Source organism: Phaseolus vulgaris, chromosome 11, assembly GCF_051622355.1.
Source record: "Phaseolus vulgaris cultivar YP4 chromosome 11, ASM5162235v1, whole genome shotgun sequence".
In the NCBI taxonomy this organism is placed as follows: domain Eukaryota; kingdom Viridiplantae; phylum Streptophyta; class Magnoliopsida; order Fabales; family Fabaceae; genus Phaseolus; species Phaseolus vulgaris.
The window spans coordinates 21,851,748-21,873,798 of record NC_143508.1 but is presented as its reverse complement, the minus strand read 5'-3'; the positions used below and the strand labels follow the sequence as shown (position 1 = coordinate 21,873,798).

At 33.8% G+C, this 22,051-nt stretch overlaps 2 protein-coding genes, 1 non-coding gene and 1 pseudogene across 4 annotated transcripts; 2 read left to right on the top strand and 2 right to left on the bottom strand.

Moving 5' to 3' along the window:
• Window positions 1-837: 837 nt before the first annotated feature.
• Window positions 838-1,875, bottom strand: LOC150023112 (uncharacterized; annotated as a pseudogene).
• Window positions 1,876-3,837: 1,962 nt separating this feature from the next.
• LOC137818573 (Acyl-CoA N-acyltransferases (NAT) superfamily protein) lies at window positions 3,838-5,098 on the top strand. Its single transcript, XM_068622081.2, has 2 exons — window positions 3,838-4,211; window positions 4,706-5,098. The coding sequence occupies exons 1-2, from the start codon at window positions 3,977-3,979 to the stop codon at window positions 4,933-4,935; spliced, it is 465 nt and encodes a 154-aa protein (XP_068478182.2). The 5' UTR covers window positions 3,838-3,976; the 3' UTR covers window positions 4,936-5,098.
• A 261-nt stretch (window positions 5,099-5,359) lies between these two features.
• TRNAV-UAC (transfer RNA valine (anticodon UAC)) lies at window positions 5,360-5,432 on the bottom strand. Its single transcript has one exon. It is a non-coding gene; the product is annotated as a tRNA-Val (tRNA).
• A 76-nt stretch (window positions 5,433-5,508) lies between these two features.
• LOC137818562 (Tetraspanin family protein) lies at window positions 5,509-9,233 on the top strand. Of its 2 annotated transcripts, none has more exons than XM_068622070.2 (6): window positions 5,509-5,873; window positions 6,222-6,321; window positions 7,084-7,164; window positions 7,292-7,396; window positions 8,208-8,375; window positions 8,919-9,233. In XM_068622070.2, exons 1-6 carry the CDS (start codon window positions 5,704-5,706, stop codon window positions 8,928-8,930), a joined length of 636 nt encoding a protein of 211 aa, XP_068478171.2. In that variant the 5' UTR covers window positions 5,509-5,703; the 3' UTR covers window positions 8,931-9,233. The 2 variants fall into 2 exon arrangements, with proteins under 2 accessions (XP_068478171.2, XP_068478165.2); XM_068622064.2 differs by having other exon boundaries at window positions 5,520-5,873; window positions 8,208-8,387.
• The last annotated feature ends 12,818 nt before the right edge of the window (window positions 9,234-22,051 follow it).

Here is a 22,051-nt window from a genome sequence, read left to right as displayed (position 1 = left end):
TGCATGAGTTCCATGAACAATCCACCATGATTTTCCATCAATTTTACTTCTATCCCTTAAAGATTCAATATCAGCAAAATCTTTTATTCCATCTGAAAAGTTTGCAAACTCTATATTTACCTATCTCCTTATGTCTGCATGATCAAAGTACCTCATAAAACATTTTTTTCCTAAGTAATTTTGTGATCTTGATGTGGGGCAAGTCTTTTTGAATCTTTATTTTACCATTCATGACTATAATATCTACAAAATTAAAAATATATAAACATAAATCAATATATTATTATAAATTTATGATATTATAAATAATATGTACACAACAAAATATAATTATGAAATAATTTAACTATATAATCTATTACCTTGAATTTAAAGAATGAGCCAGACAATGAAGAGGTGTGCTACTCTTAATCCAACGATCAATTAATATTAACTCTACTACCTTGAAAAATGATGAATATTCAGTTTTTGTCTTCCTTTCATGTTGGTATATGACCTTTTCCACATTTTCAATCATTGAATTCCACATTCCATATACTAAGTGAAGAGTAGCCATATTTGTATTTTGTTTTTTGAGAACATCATAAATAGGGACAGGAAAAGCAAGTATATAATCAACCTTCATCCACTAATTATCAATCAACAAAGTTTCTTTCACAAATTGTGCATTATCCACGTTATTTTTTTTGTAAAAAGACCATTCATCACTAATAACGATCTCTCGGAGTCCTTTTTTCAAACTTCTAAATATTTTTAACATGACTATGGTTGAAGCAAATCTTGTTGGAGCAACAGAAAGCAACTTCAATGAGTTGAAATTATTGAACATTGATATTCTCATAGAGTGCCCCATAATAAAGCTTTTAACAAAGGTAGCATCTTCAACAATTTGTGAGATCCAAGAACATTGATGATAAATATCACTATTTTTATCAGTAACTTTTGCTGCATAAATACTTTTCAATGCAAGATTAAAGGTGTGCACTACACAAGGACTCCAATAGATTGAAGCAAATTCAGATTCTATGAGCATACCTGCTGCCTTACATACAACTGCATTATCAGTTATAATTTGTACCATATTGTTGTGCCCAACCTCCATAATTACATCTCTCATGTGTTTAACGATAAATTCTTTGTCCTTTATCTCACCAAATCCATCTATTGACTTTAAAAACATTGGTCCACTCTCAGTGATAGCCATGAAATGTATGAGTGGTCTTCTTTGAGGATCACTCCATCCATCACTAACAATTGCTACACCTTTTTGATTCCACGAGTTTCGTATAGGTTGAAAAAGATTTTCTACATGACTTCTTTCCTTTGAAAGTAAAGGGCCTCTCAGTTAATTATATGTTGGCGAAACATATCCACTAAGATTAGAAGTATTAACTGCATAAGAAAATGCACTTCTATAATAAGGACTCCTTGCTAGATGAAACAATAGTCTTCAAGAATAAAACATTCTCGTAATTTCACAATCAAAAGTATCTCTCGTTTGAATATTGAAAACAATTTGTAAAGAACCTTTGAATTTTGGGTTAACATCACTGTTAGTCTGATTTCCTTTATCAGATAGAGGGACCTTTATTTTTGTTTTAAACCCTCTATTTTCAATTTTGCTTCATTGTCTAATTTTTTAAACTCAACAAGTTTTGACGCAGTCACATATGAACAACTTCTAACTCCTGCTCCCGTAAGTTTTAATAAATGAGCTCTTACTCGAGGAGTGTAAGATCCATTGAATGAAAAATTACACAGATTACATTGGATCATATTATTTCCACCACCAATTGTTTTTCTTAGCTTTGAAATATATCTCTACAAAGATTTTGTTTCATCTTCTTGTTCGATAGCTTGATTAGGTATATTCATATTAATTTCCTAACAAAAATAAATTAAATATCCTAAATTTAATTAAATATAAAAATCAAATAAATTCATCTAATAGAAATAATTTATGAATAAAAAAACAAAACATGTAGCAAATTAAAAATTAATTATAGTATAATATATTATATTTTTTAAAATAAACATTCTAATCGGGTTAGAGGATGAGTCGTCCAAGGTGGTGAATGCGAGGTGATCAGGTTGACCAATCTCTGTCTTGAGTGAAAGTCCACCTCTCCCATGTTAAAGAGTAAGACTGTAAGGTATATGATTAATAAGTATTGTACCGACTAGTCCTCGATCATCGACGCCAGAGAAAGACCTCAGACATCAGCGCCAGAGAAAGACATCAGACATCGGACATCGGTGTTTGATAGTAATGGTGGGCCATGTAAGTTGGGCCCCATAAATCATATCAGAAACCAGTTAAACACCCAGATATAAGAAAAGACTTAAGTCACGAGAGGTTCATGCATGGGGTGTGTATGGTACATTTGGGTACGACACAAGCAAGTGTTCTTTGGAGGTGTTGAGGCCTGTTAGGGTTAGGGTTTCCAAGGGAAAACGACATGCATGGCACGTGAATACTTAGGGCACCCATAGAACGGATGGCCCCGCAGCATTGGTGCATGAGTTGGTACCTTGGCGGTCGTATTGTTAATCATTGCACTCTAGTAAAGGGAAGACCTATGTGCCAGATTACGTTAAGATTGTGTAATAGCGACGCAAGGACGTTCTCCCAAGAACCTAGATTTGGGTAACAAAATAGAAGTAACCATAGTTACAACCTATATAAAGGGTGGTAAGAACCCTAACAAGGTACACCGTTTCTAAAACTGAAACTACTTTATTCACTCATTGTTTCTTTGCCCCAGTATTGACTTGAGCGTCAGAGTGCAAACGACTATCAAGACACCCTTTGTCTTTGCAGGTGAGAAGTTCTTTAACCCAAGGAAGTTCTATTCTCAGGTGGAGACAGACGGACTACAGACTGCCGTTCGAGTCAAACAATAACTGAGTCAACCGACAAGAACAAGTATATATGTATTGAGTATTAATTAAGTCAGAAATACTCCTTCAATATTATATTTATAGACTTGTATTTATCATTAAGTTGTTATATTTACATAACCATAAATGTTTACATAATCATAATTAAGTGGTTATATTTATATAACCACAAATATTTATCATTAAGTATTTATCTTTACATAATCATAATTTTTATCATAATTATCAAAATATTTATCATTAACTGGTTATATTTACATAATCATACAAATATTTATCTTTAAGTGGTTATATTTACGTAATCATAAAAATATTTATCATTAAATAATTATATCTATAATAAAAAATATTTATTATTAAATGATTATATTTATAAAATCATAAATATTTATATTAAATGGTTATATTTAAATAATCAATCAGTAATTGATTATATTTATATAATAATATAAATATTTATTAATAAATAGTAGTTAATAACTAGTAATATTTATTTAAAGTTATTTAAAATATTATTGTGATTTAAAATATTTTATTTTTTTAAGTTAAAGTTTAATCTCATTTTAAAATATTAATCTTTAATAAAATGTTATTATTTAAAATTAATTTAAATTATAAAAAATAATTTTATGTTTGATATTTAAAAGTAAAGTAAAAAAAAATATAATATTTAAATTATAAAAATACACAGAATATTATATAATTATATAATAAATTGTATTTAAATTTAAATTAAAAAAATATTAAATTTAAAATAGAAATCACCCACAATGTGTGAAAGTAAAGTAATAATAAAAAATGCATGGAAAGATACCGTCAGTAATAAATAAATAAATGCATTTTCCAATTTTCCTCTTTTAAAAAAATTTATGTGCAGTCCTTCATCTTCTTCTTATTGGTTCTTCTGCCTTCACCGTCTTCCTTTCCACCCTTCATCTTCTCCCTTCTCCCTTCTCCGCACTGACTTAAGTGTGTTTTCCGTGTCCGATACGCGTCCCACGCGCAGAAACGGAGATCAACAACCGTGTCCGAGCTTCATATTACAAGTCTCAAGTTCCTTTTTGTGCTACCAATAATGGCGAATGTGGCGATTCTTGAGCTCAATAGAAACTGTGCCAAGACAGTGGAAGAGATAGTGAAATTGGAAAGAAAGATCTTTCCAAAACACGAATCACTAGCTTCATTCTTTCACGATGAACTGAAAAAGAAGAACAGTGGATTGCTTTATCTTCACGTGGATTGCGAGCTTGCAGGCTACGTCATGTATTCTTGGCCTTCTTCCTTGTACGCCTCCATCACCAAGCTCGCAGGTTCCAACCTCACTACGTTTCTCGCTTACATCTAAATCATGAAATCATGGTTGCATTCAAAACTGAAATTGTTCTTTCCAGTGTTAGTTCTCGTGTTGTCGTTAAGAATTCATGTCATGCCCATAACTTGTTTGATGAAATTTCTCAACTAAATAATCTGTGCCCTTTCTACTACTTACGAATAAAACACTATTGTGGTCTTCTATGTCACCCTCAGCTAGTGAAAAGTGTTTTGAAAATCAGGCTGAAATGCACGAATTGAATAACTAGTGTAATAAACTATAGTAGTAACCTAAAAAAACTGGGTAGTAGTAACTTCATGAAAAATGTTTAATATAATGTTTTTTAGCTTTTCCCCCCGAAAAAAATCAGCCTAAGCTATTTGTTATTTTCTTTTTGGTTCAAAATGTAGTCTTTTATTTTGAATAAGTATTGCTGAATCTTAAACCGAAGTAGTGCTTTGACAATATGGGGACATATTTTGGTGTTATTAGTGAAGGAGCAATGGAGGGGACAAGGCCACGGAGAGACTCTGTTGAAAGCAGCAATTGAGAAATGCAGGACAAGAAAAGTTTCGCGCATAATGCTTCACGTCGATCCCTTGAGGACTCCTGCAGTGAATCTTTACAAGAAACATGGTTTCCAAGTTGACACTCTGATTCAAGGCTACTACTCCTCAGATAGAAATGCTTATAGAATGTACCTGAACCTTGATTCAAGTTAAAGGAGAAATTGAATAAATATTTAATGTACCATCTACAATTCACACAGTTCAACTATCTTAGTGATTTAATTAAAAGAACAAAATGTGTAACAGTGATTTCTAAGCACTTATGAAAGACAAGAATTCAATAAAGAGGTTTTACTTTTGTATTCCAACCAGAAAATGAATGTCTATGCTATGCAATTGTCTGTCCTACTGGAACATGCTTTGTCAATGACAGGTAACATCAAATGTCTGAAGAAGAAACTATAGAAAGATTGATGATCTCAAAAGAGGAAGTATTCGGAATAATTTTGAAAGAAACCAAATAACATATTTAGTCTTTATTATTGGGTGAAACATTTTTAGACACAAATTATCTCAGTCTTATTTAAGCCTTACATAAACACATAGTGAGTCTTTGTTAAGACTTACATAAAAAGTTTGTTGCTGCCCAGGATCGAACTGGGGACCTTTAGTGTGTAAGACTAACGTGATAACCACTACACCACAGCAACTTATGTGTTACATTTTAAAGAAATGCGTTAATAATGTTAAAACTATAAGATGATGTCATAATAACCTGAAAAACTCAGCCATAAAATAATCAGAAGGAATAACTCATAACCTCATTGCTCTGTTCTAATCCGTTACGCGTTCGAGCCCTAGATTTCGATCTAGGGTTTCTTTGCACTCTAGTTCCATTTTCAATTCTGCTCTCATTAGATTCAGGGGGTTAAATTGTTCATACCTTACTCAATTTTCCACGAATTAGAAATCATAAAGAAAATGGTGAGGGTGTTGAGAAGCTGCATTCAATCCATATTGAAGCTGGTGAACTCGGTGATTGGGATGGCCGGGCTGGCCATGATTCTATACTCCGCTTGGATGATTAGGGTTTGGCAGAGGAAGATGGGTGACCTTCCCTTTGATCATGATTCTGATTACCCACCTCCATGGTAAAATTCTCATTTTCCCCTCCTTTTATGTTTTTCTATTTTTCCTCTTGATGATGAATGAGGAAATTTGGACTTCGATTGACCCGTGAAGATGGATTTGAATATTTTTAATAATGAAATAAAATATTATAAATTATCATTTGATTTTATGATACTAATGGGTTTTTTTATTGCTGGGGGGAGGGGATTTTATCAAGCTGATTGCTTATTTTTGTCAACTTTTATGGAATAATTGTGTTCAAACATACAGTATTTCCTGGTAGTTTAATTCCTTTTTACATTATTAAGTTTTCTGATCTGTATGGATAGACTGTGAATACATTGTTTTGTTTTTCTTTCTGAAATCAGGTTCATTTACACGTTTCTTGGCCTTGGAGCTGCGTTCTGCGTAGTAACTTGTTTAGGTCATGTTGCCGCTGAAACTGCCAATGGCTGTTCCCTGTATTTGGTATCCTTTTCTTTTACCATTATATTTCAATCTGTGTGATGAATACACACATGCACTAGTATCAAATACTGCTCTGATGCTACACATGGATGTGACATTTCTTAAAATTAGGTTGCAAGTAGTATGGGAATACAAAGAACATATATATGAAAAATTGTAGATATTGTATCATACCATAAATAAACAAAAATATAAAGGTATCATAAGATTACTCTTACGATATTTTTTAAGCAATTTCTCAACATCTAAATCAGGAATTTTTAATTTTAAGTGCTAAATGCATAGTAAGGAACTCATGTTATAATTTAATAAAATAAGAAAGTTATGCTTAAGGTAGCTAGCTAGCAATTCAAATAATTAATTTTCACTGCTGAAAATTTTAACTTTATGTACAGACATACAATTTTAATTGGAGTCCAGATTCTCTGCTATTCTTTTAATTGCTAATGTATGTTAGAAAAAAATATTCTATAAACTATATAATACAATATTTAAGATAATTATAATAATTAAATAATTTAAATATGGAAATGTTCACCGTTCAATGTAGTCATTGATTTTCTCTACTGAATTATTATCATTGCACTTTTTGTAAGTGTTAAACAAACACCACTATTATTTCAGTGCTTAAACTTTTAGTTTTATGCACTTAATTGAGCTTCCAAACAGGCTAACCAGCTTTAGCATTGTGTTAAATAGCAAAACCATCTCATTATTTGGTCATTAAGTCATTAAGGCAATGTTGACCTTGACTACTTACAGTATATGGTGTTTGTGGTTTTGCTTCTCATGCTGGAGGCTGCAATAACTGTTGATGTATTTGTGAATCAGGACTGGGAGAAGGTATTGTTATATATATAAAAAATAAAATCAGTAATTTTTTTGTTTATTCAATGATTTTATATTTTAAAGTCTTCTCTTCCTATGACGTATTAAATCTGATCCTTTTAAACATGGAAATTGTTATCAGGACTTCCCGATGGACCCCTCAGGGAGTTTTGATAAGTTCAAGAATTTTATCAGGTCAAATTACGAGATGTGCAAATGGGTAGGCCTGTTTCTTGTTTCTGTACAGGTAAATCTCCCTCTTCTCTGTGACATGGTGTAACAATTTATGGCACAATTATTGTTGAAGCATATTATTTACCTATTTCCAAAATTTCCTATTGAATTCCCATTTCCAAGATGATTACAAGTTTTAAACACATTGTTTTTAATTTAAGGGAACTTTGTATTCAGGTTTTCAAGGTTATCTAAGTAGCTTCTTCCTTCTCTTCTGCAAGTAAAGCATACTAAGTCTCCAATGATTACAATATACTGAATTTTAAAAAAAGTATTATTGCTTTCCCAGAGCAAGTTTGGGGAACTATAGTGTGTAACACTAACATGATAAGCACTACACAGCAGCAACTTTCTTCTTTTGGACACATCTCTTTCACACTGTCAAAGTCAATATCAGCTTTAATCTTTTATGAAAAGATGGAAAATGAAAATATCAGCTTTCATCATTTGTTTCTAATTGCTTCCTGTTATATTGTCCCTTTTATATTTATCTCTTTGGTTCCTTTATTGATAATTTTGATGCATATTTTAATATAAAGGGATGTAAGTAATACTCTGTTGTTGATTAGATCTAAACTGTCGTTCTAGGTATATAATTAGCATGTAAAACAACTGCCAACTGGTACAATTTGTATTCTCTATCTAATCCATTTTGTTCTGTCAGTAAACTACGTAGTCAGCTAGTCCATATTTCTTGTTGCACTTTTTTACATATTTCTACTTGCTACTGCTTCTGGTTCCAAAACCTGAAGATAGTGTTACTTTTGGAATTTGGTTAATGAATGATGCATTGACGGATGGCTGCCTGTGTTGTTAAAAAACAGGGACTCTCTTTATTATTGGCAATGATACTCAAAGCACTAGGACCACATCAATATTATGACAGTGATGATGAATATGCTCCTGACAGGGTGCCACTCTTGAAGAATGCTCCACCTCAATATGTTGTCGTTGATCCAGGATATGCACATGGAAATGATGCATGGAATAGGGTAAGTGGCAAGGTAAAATAGATTGGAATTCTTTTGTTGTTCTTAGCTTTCTTATTTGAGTCGTCATGGATTATCTTTATGATTTAATTTCACTAGTCTGTTTAAGTACATATTATCAAGCCCCAGTCTCATTGTTAGGTGGTTTGAAGAGGCGAGTAGGCTTATAGAATATATACTTGGATGTATTCTAAGAATTTGAAAATGATGATGTATTAGATTGAATCCTATACTCTAAACCCTAAACATTATAGATTGAATCTATAGTGTTTATGTTAGCGATCTCAATTTTCTTCATTCCTTTTTTGGAATGCCTTATTTTTGCATGATATTGATTTAATTTAGTGTTAACATGATTCTGTCAGTGGTCACAGATACATTATGAAATCCCTGTATGATTTCATTTAGTCACTATTTATTTGTTTCCTTGGAGAGACAACAAGTCTTGGCTTGGTTATAGTTTTATTGTGTAGTAGTCAGCATGTTAAATCTTAGCTCTTGCTTGAACTTCTGTCCATTTAAATGAAAATTTATTTCTTTAATCAGTCAAATAGGTAAGGCCATTGCCTTCAATTAAACCTTGACGTTTGGAGCCATGGAAGGTGGGGCATGCTCGATGCCAGTTGGCTTAGAAGATGACCTATACGCTGGAGATGGATATTGAAACAATGGCCAAGGGAGAAACAAGTGCTTATCGTGATCTTTGGACAATACGACCATTTTGATACAGTTGTGTGAGTAGATGTGTATCATCTCATTTCTGTATATCGTAAATAAAACACAATCTCTTGATTAACAACCCCCTGTATCTTCTGTTAAAAGTATCTATAAGGTGGATCAATAGATATGAACATTTGTTTAGCTTGGATACTCATCATTCATACTTCATCGATACAAAAAGGAGTTTTGGCCTCTAGTGCATTTACACAAAAACATCATTGGCCCATATTTTTACACCCTTTTTATCTGTTTAAACTTCGACTTTAGATTCTGATAAACTTCATTTCACCACTTGAATAAATGCAGAAGAAAATTATTTTTTACAGGTATCTTTTGCGTTGCTTATTTTTAAAATATAAACACAAGAGAATTGTTTTAAACTTTTATGAGACAAAGATCCTTCTTTCTTATTATTAGTGTAATGTAAATAACCCTTTTCTGCGAGATTGTCACAATAGCAAATAGAGTGAGTAAAGAAAGAAAGGATATTGTCAACACCCAATCTTGTGTGAATAATTAAAGTTTGTTTCTAAAAAATTTAATTGAACAAAATAGCATTATTTAGAAAAAATAAATAAATAATGAAAGTATTTTTTCTTTTAAAAATATTGAAAAGTAAATGAAAAGAGATAAGAAGATTGGAAAAATAGGAAAAAAAATCTGTTGATAAAAAATATTTTATTTGACAAAGATTCAAAATTTAAAAATATATATTTCTGGGTTTCCAAGGTTTTTAATTTTTTAAAAAATAATAATAATAAAATACTCTTCTCTTCTTTTTTTTCTTGCTTTTTCTCACTTTCTTTAGGCTAGCCCTTTAGATTAATTTTACCATTATGCGTTAACAGCTATGTAGTACGGATATAGACACGGAGATATATATAATCTCTAAAATGTAAGACACGGGACACAGATTTATGTATTATATAATTTTGAATTGAAAATAAATATTTATGTGCAAAAGTATGTTTCAGATTCTTTTGGAAGCATGAAGATATGTTTCATGACTGAATCAAAAGATTTTGTTCCTTATTTTTATTATCATAATAAAAATTTATATAATAAATTTGAGTTTTTAGAAAATTATTATATTTATACCTTTTAAAATTGTTGTAGAATGGTGTTAGAATTTTCAAAAATCCAACAAATATTTTTTGAATTGAACACTTCACCGATAAGTGTCCTACGAATGTCGACACTGATACGTGTGTCCGACACGGATACGCCCATTTAAGGGAGCATTTTGTACCTCCCTTGTATAGATGAATTTTTCCTTTCATAAGTATGTATTTTAAAATATATTTTAATCTAGAAATATATAATTTAGAATGTATTAATATATTTGAAAATATATGTTTAGATCTAAAATAAACCTTCTGTATCAATATATTTTGAATTATATATTATATTTCAAATTACATTTTATAGAATATACTTTCAAAATATATTTTTGAATTTGAAAATATATTTGGCAATGTTTGAAAATATAATATTAGTACATTATTTTCTTGATTTGGAAATAGATACCAAAATATACAATTTAGAATGTATATTTTCATGGGGTGCAGAATGCAGTGGCCTAAAACTGGGGAGGGAATGGAGGCGCGTCTCTCATCATCTTCATCATTTTTGTCCTTGTAGTCGCCATGGATCCCTGGGTGCAGCAATCGCAGGTGGTTGCCATCCTCATCAATCAAAACACCAAATAGACAAATGCAAACAGCCAAAACCCCTTTCCTTCTCCTCTTTTCTATTACCATACTTCACTTCTCTCTCCAAAGCTAAATTATTAAATGTTTGGTTTATAATGTGATCTCACACGCTTGGAGATGCTGAACTCTGCTTCTCTCTTTGTTCTTGCCTTATATCGTTTTCATCTTTATATATTAAGAAAATAATGATTATCAAATTATATATAATTAATTATATGTAATTAATTTAATAATGATAGAATCCTACATCACCACAAACTTTCCATGGACTTTATATTTCATCGAGTAATGTAAATAAGAAATCTCAATTTTTTTTCCATCTTTTTTACATACAATTTTCTTACTATCTTCTTATATAACTTATATGCTAGGAGAGCATTGATGTTGGTGTTCTGACAACCTCTATTTTTATCTCTTAAATAAGAGATCATGTACAAGCTTTACTGTCTTGTTTATTTCAAATGCTAATTTGCCCATAGGCTCAATTGCGCTCATCTCATCTATGGGCACAATTAAATTCAATGACAATATCATTCTTTATGTTCCTTCTTTTAATTTAAATATCATGGTATGTTTTTTTTTTCACATGATTGCGTTTTACAGGACTTGGCTACGGGATATGATTGACTCGGTAAACAACACGCAGACTTATACTACATATTCCCTCTTATAAACCAAGCCCACGCATATCAAATTTCGACCGACCCTGATTTATGGCATAAGCGTCTCGAACCTCCCTCCCTGGCGCGTCTACAACTTGCATCCTCATTACTACCTAACAGTAAAAATCTCATTCCCATTCATAATAATGGTAGAATTTGTCACAAAGCTAAACAAACAAGACTATCATTTCCTTTAAGCACAATAAAATCTCATTCTCCATTTAATCTATTACATTGTGACATTTGGGTCCTCATAAAACCCCAACTCATTTTGGAAAACATTTTTTTTCTCACTATAGTCGACGATTATACTAGATGTACTTGGCTATTTCTTATGAATCACAAGTATAAAACCCAACATATCTTAGAATCATTCATTACATTTGCACAAAATCAATTTCAGACATCTATTAAAACCATCCGCGTTGACAATGGATTGAAATTTATTTCAATGCGTATTTTTTTTCTCAAAAAAGGTATTGAATGTCAACGCACTTGCGTCTACACTCCTCAACAAAATGGAGAAATAGAACGCAAACATAGACACATTTTAAACATAGCACATACCCTCCTATTTCAATTCCATTTACCATTAGAATTTTGTAGGAAATGTGTTTTAACGGTAACATGTATCATTAATTGCTTGCCATCACCTTTACTAAACAATAAATCACCTTTTGAGATGCTATATAATCGCTCACCTTCACTTTCTCAACTAAAAACTTTTGGTTGCCTCAGTTATGCATGTTTCACCTAAGCAAAAATTTGATCCGCGCGCTCGATAATGCATCTTTATTGGTTATCCTCTCAATAAAAAATGATACAAATTATTTGATATAGATGCAAACACTTTTTTTACAAGTCGGGATGTCACCTTCCATGAAAGTGTTTTCCCATTTTACCAACTGTCTCAGACGCAATCCTCACCTCCATTACAAGATATTTTGTCCGCTATTGACATTGACTTACTCATTCTCCTACTTGTCACATTCAAAGCTGGTATTTACATGTCACAAAGAAAATATGCGCTTGATATACGGGACTCACAGGTGCTCGTCCAGACAAATTTCCAATGGAGTAATACCTAAAACTCACACCAGACGATGGTGAGTTATTAAAGGATCCAGTCAAATACAGGCGACTTGTGGGACGACTGATATACCTCACAGTTACTTAGTTTGACATAGTGTTTTTGGTTCGGACCCTAAGTTAATATATATAGGCTCTACGGAAACCTCATTGAGATGCCACAATTCGAGTCCTGAAGTACATTAAGGGATCACCGGACAAGGATTACTATTGCTATCCGAGAACAATTTGACATTGACAACTTATTGCAACTCAGACTGGGGAGGTCGTCAGATAACTCGGAGATCAATATCTAGGTATTGCATTTTTCTTGGTTCTTCTATAATCTCATGGAAGTCCAAAAAATAGACAAACGTATCAAGATCATCTGCGGAAGTAGAATATCGATGGCCAATACATGTTTGAAGATAGTTTGGTTGTGATATTTGTTGCAAGACTTAAATGTGCCATGTAACTTGCCAACTCGACTTTTCTGTGCCAATCAGACAACATTGCATATAACAACAAACCCAGTATTTCATGAACGCACAAAACACATTGAGATAGACTGCCACATTATGCTTGAAAAATTACAAGCCAGAATAATCAGTCCTTCATATGTACTGACACAGTACTAGCTCGTAGATATTTTTACGAAGGCACTGGACAAGGAACATTTTTTGACATTGCGACACAAGTTGGGGGTTCATGATCTTTACCTACCAACTTGAGGGGGAGTATTAAGGAAATGATGATTATCAAATTATACGCAATTATATGCAATTAATTTAATAATGATAGAATCCCATGATTAGTGGATCACCACATAATTAGCTTGTAATTTGGAGAGAAAGTCTCCATACACTTGTATATATTTCCTATACATGGAGTAATGTAAATACACAAGAGAATAAGAAATATCAATTTTTCTTACCATCTTCTTATATACAATTTTCTTATAATTTTTGCTTACCATCTTCTTATATACAATTTTCTTATAATATGTGCCTTCTATGGTACACCACACTGATCCCCAGTTACCGGTTAAGCCAGTCTCCGACGACGGACTCTCCCCTGTACAACTCCAAAAGGTCTCCTCAATCACCAGGAAAGACCTTCTCATGGTCTCCGAATGCGTCTTCCGCCTCGACGACATCACTAGCGCACTCTCTTTTCGCACCATTCCCTCCTAGACCCGCTCGCCACTACCACCATTGCGTCGCCTCACTCCGTGGTCTCTGATGTTTCCACCAAATCCCCAAGACAATAGTTTTCAATTCATTAATCCAATTTAAATTAAAATGGTAGTCAAACCGCTAACCATATTTTGAAAATCAGTTAGATAAAATTTAAATTCAAATTTTCCTAAATCATCATTGGTTGATCGTTTAGTGGTTCAAGTTCGTCTAATGGTATTATCGTTTAATGGGTATAAACATCTATTAAAGAACTGTTATTTTGGATCATCTCATCTTTTTATTTAATTATTGTACACATGTTTGGTTTTCATGAGAAACATCTTTAGTGAAGTTGTAAGATAGTTATTATTTTGTGTTATACTTAGGAACTTGAACTTTTTAGTCCCTTGTTAGAATGGATGACTTTAAACTAGAGGGGGGTGAATGGTTTAAAGAGGGTTTTCGCAAACTTTTAAGCCAAGAATGAAATTACTTCAAGAAACAAATGATAAGAAATTCAGTTTGCCAAAACACAAAGCAAAAACAACAACACCAGAAAAACAATCGGTTGTTTCGCAGAAACAATCGGTTGTTTATACCAGTTTGCAAATATTAAAATTGAATTTTAAAGAGATTAAGGATAGAGAGAATGCACACATATGTTTATACTAGTTCACTCTAAACCCAGAGCTACATCCAGTCTTCTCAGAAACCACTGAGGAAATCCACTAAGCAATCAAACCTAGATCACTTACAACACAACCAAGAAAGTGGCCTTGATCCCCTCAAGACACACAGTTCTCTTGGTCAACACACCAACACTAAGAATGCTGATCTTGATCCCCTCAAGAACACACAACACTTCTCAGCAAACACACAAAGGTTTCTTTCAACAGATACAAGGATTACACTTGTTACAGAAGCAAATCTGAAATCAATACAAGAGAAAATCCTATCTCACACTCTTTGATCAAAACTCAATCTCTAAGCAATCTCAACTTTTTTTTCTTAAGCAAAATCAATGAAAAACTCAAATCTGTTTTTCTATATATATTCAAAGATGTTGTTTGTTATCAAATCTTAACAAACTATTAATTGCATTTAAAGATTGGTCAAAGCATTAAAAACTGGAGCGTAAACAGTTAGAAAATCATTTAATGCTCAGTCAAAGCACAAAACAGTTTTTCTGTTATGGTACCAAAACAAACAATCGGTTGTTTCCACGAATCAATCGGTTGTTTTGGTTTTGACAGCTCAACCATTTGAAAAACAGTTTTCAACCTTTTCTAAAAACACCTAAGTATAAAACAATCGGTTGTTTCGACAAAACAATCGGTTGTTTTTCACTTAGCTTGTGAAAAACACTTTTCTTTTAAAAAGATTGATAATGCCTATGTTTTGGATTCAATAAAGAGTGGATTACAATACTCAATCTACCCCAGATCCTATCTAAGACAGCTCAGCAACAACAAGCACAACCTTCAACATCCTTCAAAGGATTTGGATTCTTCAAAGCTTGAACACCACTTGGTTCAACATCCCCGACTCTCCTTAAATAGGCATGCTCCATGCAATCTCCTCCACATTCCATGTTGGAGGCACCACTTTTGGTGGAAAAGATAGTGGAAAAAATAGTGGAGAAAATCCAACTCCTACTTAGTTGGAGAAAATCTCTCATACTTTGAATAAAATCCTCTCAAATATTTTTTTCTGTTTTGATTCAAAGAAGCAACTTGGATTTTTGCATATTTGACTCATTAAGAAAGGTAGACACTTCCTTTAGACCATTTACTCTAAAAACAAAATTATACGAATCTTAATTAAAATGATGGATTTATTTATTATTATAGTATAATAATCTATGATTAAAGCTATTAAATGTGAATAAAATTATGCTCATCAGTGGTTGCTAGTGAGGTGTTGGAAGATGAACCTTCTAGTGTATCGTCTGCCTTAGCAAGCAAGGAGAAAACTAAATGGTTAAATGTCATGAATGAGGAGATGAATCACTTCATCTGAACAATACCTAGAGTTTGGGGCGTAGATCTGAAGGTTATAGGTTGGTCAGTTGTAAAGGAATTTTCAAAAGAAAAGATGGTGTTCCAGGAATTGATCAAACAAGATTCAAGGTAAGATTGGTTGCTAGAGGTTTTACATAGAGAGAAGGAATTGATTATAATGATGTTTTCTCATGAGGGTGTTGTTAGAAATGGTTGCTAAGCTTAACCTTGAGCTGGTGTAGTGGATGTCAAGACGACTTTCCTTTATGGAGACTTAGACGAAACCATCTACATAAAGAAGCCAAAAGGATTTGAGATAGAGGGTAAGAAAGATTATGTTTGTAAATTTAACAAATCTTTGTTTGATTTGAAACAATCTCCAAGGAAGCGAAACAAACAATTTGATGAGTTCATTGCTAGAATTAGTTTTGAACGTATAGGTCTGAAACTTGCGTCTACTTCAAGTTTTTAGCAGGCAGTCTATTCATTATATTGTTGTTGTATGTTGATGATATTTTGATAGCAAGCAACAGTAAACTTGAGGTGAGAGTGGTTAAATCTGAACTGAATAACGAGTTTGAGATGAAGAACTTGGGGGCTTCTAGGAAGATATTGGGGATTGAGATCTCTAAAAGACATGAGTTGAAGCGTTTATATTAGTCTCAAAAGACCCATCTTAGGAAAATCCTTGACACATTGCTTGCTTCCCATTACAAGTTGAGTGATGAAGAGTCTCCTAAAACCTTGAAGGAACAACACTATATGGATGATATTCCATATGCAAATTTGGTTGGTTCACTAATGTATGTAGTGGTCTACACGCGCCCTGACATAACTTATGTTGTGAGTGTTATTAGCAAGTTTATGTCTAACCCTAAAATAACACATTGACAAGCTCTTAAGTGGATCCTTTGGTACTTGAAGGGGTGATGTGAATTGGTTTTAGATTGGCACATATTTTAGGAGTTTCACTTTGGATTATGATTTTTGAATTAGTAGAATATGGTGAAACTCAAAGATAAAAACACAATATTATAGTGAAGATGATGATTGCAGAATTGAAAGAATAAAAGATAACAATGAGTAATTAAAGACCAAATTGAAAAGAAGAGAAATTAAGCAAATGGAATTGAAAATGGGCGTAAGGAAGAGAAGGAAAAGAGGAAGAGATAAGAAGAGCTTATGGAAAGGGAGAGGGTGATCACACCACTTGGAATGATGAAGAATTCCAAGATGAGTGGTGAGTAGTTGCCATTGAAGTATAATTTACTCAAGATAAGACCCAAAATTATGAGAGCACTCACAAATTCACTCAACCAGAGTTTTCTTACTATATCAATTCAATGTGTAAATACAACAAGCAAGACACTTTATTTATAAGAGAGAGTGCCTTGAAAAACAAGAGAGAGAGAGGGGTAGGGGGCGCCATTTCCAAATCTTCTAGAAATTAAGTTAAGCCTTGAAATGCCGCACCATGTTGAAAGGCTTCTAAAAGGTAGGTTAACCTAAAAACATTGGGCGTCACAAGAGTGAAAGTTAGGCTTGACACAAACCCAATTTATACTAAGTGCACCCTAATCTACTGATCTACTGAAATTAAAAGTAATGAAACTAGTTGGTGCTCAACTCCCATTATATGGGCTCTGCTCCTGGTAATCCTTTGAGGAATAACAGGCTTTGAAGCACTGGCTATGGATTGATCCTGACCTAGCCCTAGGTCTTGTGTCATGCTTTTGGTCATCCTTCTAGAAGGTTGGGCTAGCTTAGTGGCTAGCTTATGGTGGAGTTAGAGGATCAGTCAAAGATGTTCCCATGAAGGGTATGTTGACTCAGATTTTGCTGGCTACATGGACACAAAGAAATATCTAACAGGCTATATGTCTAATGCTTATGGTATTTCCATTAGTTGGAAGGCCAATCTCCAGAAGGTAGTGACTTTGTCAACCATTAGAGCAAAGTATATTGCTATGACAAAAGAAATAAAATAAGCCTTGTGGGCTTAAGGGTCTAGCCGAAGAGCTGAAGGTACAAGAGCAATATGGCAACTATTCATTGTGATGACTATAGTGCAATACAAATGTCAAGGAACCAAGTTTATCAAGAAAGAATAAAGCACATTGATGTGAAGATACATTTCATGAGAGAAGAGATTGTTCAAGGATCTGTGAAGATGGTGAAGGTCTCAACATGTCACAGTTTGTTTGATAGGATCATAAAGGTTAAGTTCTTTCAATGTTTGAATTTAATACATTTAATGACACTACAAGAAAATCATTAAATAGAGACTAATTTTAGAGATAAAAAATAATTAGTGACTATATTAACTAAATTAGATAATATTTTAGAGACTAAAAAAATTATGATATGAGTTGATTTAGGAGAGACACTCAATGAATTATTGGTTTAACTTGTATTGAGATTTTGGATTAGCAAATATGGTGATGACTCTGTGAGGATTGCCACTACACACGAACTTAAACAAGTGGTTAAGTAAGTGTGAAAGTTCTCTTTGAAGAACAAAGGAAAAAGACTCACACAATGAAAGGAATGCAAGAGGAAATTAAAGAATTCAATAAAAGCTAACACAAGAGAATGGAGAAAACATAAGAAATGGATTTAGAGACTAAGAAAGAAGAACCTAGATGGTTGAAAACTTCCATGGGGCTGGAGGAGTGGAGGAGTTCACACCACATGGAGGAGAGGAATTCCAAGATAAGTGAAGAAAAGAGTTACCAATTGAAGCATCTAGCCAAGATAAACCACCTATTTATAGTGTAGGTGTCTTGAGATTAAGAAAGGAGGGAGATATGAAGTTCAAATTAAACCTACTTAACATCCTAAAATGGCCCCACTAATTGTGGATCTAGAAAAAGTCACACTTTACACATTTAAGCATGTGCTTAATGTGGGAAGTGCAACCACATGTGCGCCTCTGGCCCCAAATAATATTGCAAGCAAACTGCAGCAACCAGAGATTCAAACCCAAGTCATTTCCCCTGACCAGGCCAAGGAAACATTGACCACTAGACCAAACAAGTTCTTTGGTCATATTATCATTTTTATTATACTTATACATATTAATATAATTTATACATATTAATATAATTTATACATATTAATATAATTTACACATATTAATATAATTTATACATATTAATATAATTATTATTATTAATAATAATAAAATAAATTATATTCATATTATTAATATTATATTTCTATTATTAATATTATTAATATTATTCATATTATTAATATTTATTAATATTATAATTAATATTATTATTAATATTATTAGTATTAATATTCATATTATTAATATTATATTAATATTATCAATATTATATTCATATTATTAATATTAATTTTGATATAAATATACATTTAGATATTTATTGTGTGTGTATAGTAGTTTTATTTGACTTGAGTAATATTACTTTTATCCGGATATAGATAGATAGAGAGAAAAAGGAAGAAATTATATAATATTAATATAACTTTAATACTATAAATACATATATATTGATTAATATATTTTTTTATTTAATCATTAATTTTTTAAAACTCATGGTTAAATTTAAATTTAATTTCATATTATATATATATATATTAATATAAAATTATTTGATATCTTATTTTCAAATATAGGTTATTATAGGTAGTTGTGAAGTTTTTGTTAGATAACTATATAGGTGCTTGTATCTTACACTTCTTTTCTGATTTGAGATTCTTGTATAAGGATTGAAATATCCTTAAAATGTTTCCTTTAATTTTTTTTATTCTTTGTCGATAAAAAAAATCTTATTTTCAAATATTTACTTACATAGATTAAAATTGATATAATGTATAATTTTTAAAATATTTAAAATTATAAATTATTTAATCACTTTGTCATTATGATTTATATATTAGTAGAAAAGGTTATTTAGTAACAACTTTTTACATAGATTTATGGAATAATTAATATAGTTTAAACTATAATGATATGTTAACTAGTAATCTGTATTAGAGATTTAATTAATAGTTAATGTAAAAGTTATCATTCTATGTTAAAAGATAATATTGTTTGTTGACAATATTCTTTACTATAACACACAAGTAAAACCAACTACCTATAATGAACTTAATTAAGTCAATATGATCGTAAAATAATAATTCATATGATAGTTGATTTTAATGTAATAGGTAATATGATGACTATGAGTATGACATATGATCCTGCCTGTTGACCAAAACGCTGGAGCTTTGCCTCGTCAAACTTGGATCGACGTGTGCGCCGTGTTTGCCTCCGTCCTTCACCGCGATCCACCTCAAGAACCTGCAAAAGACGAAACGGCGCCGCTGCGGCCGATCGCGCTCCGACGCCCAAGTCAGCGACTGAACCACCAATTACTTAAGAGTAAAACTCAAGAACTCTAAGGAACCGTGACTAGTTCTCTCTCAGTGTACTCAAGACTCGCAAGCGTAAAGAAATGATCTGAACGTGCGTACCTCAGAAGTTCGTTGGAAACTCTTATATACCTGGGCACTTTCTCTCTCCTGGCAGTTATACATCTGGACACGTGGCTCGCATCCAGCTGTACACGTGCCATCATCTGGAGCATCCTTGACTTGGGCGCTACCTCTGACTCTTCTTTGGCTAAGTTACTTATGCATGATACTACTCAGTGCATAGTTGCCTTGGAGCGTGATCTCTTCTGGATGGCGAGTTCGGGTGCCTTCGTACACACCTTCCCTGTGGTCTCGCCGGCCGCCTTCATGATCTGTACCACCTGTTTCACTATATACGTTCAAGTAAACTATCCCCCGACCTCATCCTCTGGCCAGCTGGGAAGTGTCCATCTGCCTTCATCTTCGGCGATGTCCTTGTTTCGGCGATCTCTAATCACTTGGTTGCCTGGGTTCATATCTGGCGACTTCATCTTCAACTCGGTGACCGCCGGTATAGGTATGATGGAGATCGGAGCACGTCAACTTAGTAACTGGCGACTACACAAACCCCCCGACCTCCTTCCCTTCTGCCAACCAGGTGTCCCATCCAACACGCCTATATCATAGCTCGACGCCACGTCATTACTCCCGACTACCAGGGCGGTACACAAGCCCCCCAGTCTTAAGCGAAGACTTGTCCAGCGAAAAGACTAAAGGAGTCACGTCACTACCGATCTACGTGGCGTTGGCGCAGAATTCCAAACGTTTGTACTTTCTGCTTTCCTGACGCTCCACCAAACACTCTTCCAATCACTCGACACGTGGCTTCATCAACGGTTACCTTTAACTGTCGTTTGCGCTTCCAAAACCCATTCGAAAAACCCTTAAACCCATTTCACTTATACTGTTCCATCACCTCTTTGCTTTCTCAAACGCTTCAAGCTTCTTCTGCAAAAACCCACTACGCTCTTCAACCTTCTGGATTCTCAACTTCCTTCATCGTTCTTCCGATCATAAAAAGGTACTCCCTTTACTTCTTCTGCTGAGTTTTCCTGCATTTTAACCGATTCGCATCATCCATTAACTGTCTGGTGCATACGCTGTGGGCTGTTTCTTCTATTTCTCCCTTCTCGTAACTTAGGGCTTCGTCTTCATTACAACGAACCTTCGTTCGTTCGTTTTTTCACCCTTCTTTCACGATCGAGTCAGCCTCTGCGAACCCTGCTCACCTTTCCCTTTCTTTTTCCTTTGCAGTTTCCGCGATGGCTCGCTCAAAGATCACCCCAAATCCTCCTCCCTCGTCACGAAACCCTTCATCTCAAGCTCACAACCCACCACGAGCACCTGGTGCTTCTTCTTCCCAGGCTGAGAGGCCTGCAACCTCTCGCCCTGACCTGGCTCAGGCTACTCCACCGGTCGCCGGAGGAGCCTCCGCCCCCACTCCAGATTATAAAAAACTTTACCCCTGGGCCAGGTCGGCACTGCTGAAAGAAACTTCTTCGATAAACTCTGCAACGGCGGTACTCCGACTAAGGAAAGGGGACCAGTCGGATCTTTCCTTTCACAAGGAGCACGATAGCAAGATGGTCGTGCTGCCTTGCCACCCTGAGGAGCCGATCTGCGCTGACGACAAAGCGAGCGGTGGCGAGTCGTTCTGCTTCCTCTACACAACGTTTTTCAAGAAGGTGAAGCTCCGACTTCCCTTCACTCGTTTCGAGCGAGAGCTGCTGACCGAGCTCGATATCGCCCCCGCCCAGCTTCACCCCAACAGTTGGGCGTTCGTAAGGGCGTTCCAGATCATTTGTGCACATCTGGGACTGCCAGCGTCAGTGGATGTTTTCCTCTTCCTTTTTGAAGCCAAACACCCAGGAGATCGCCTTTGGGTGAGTCTGAACGGGATTGCTGGGA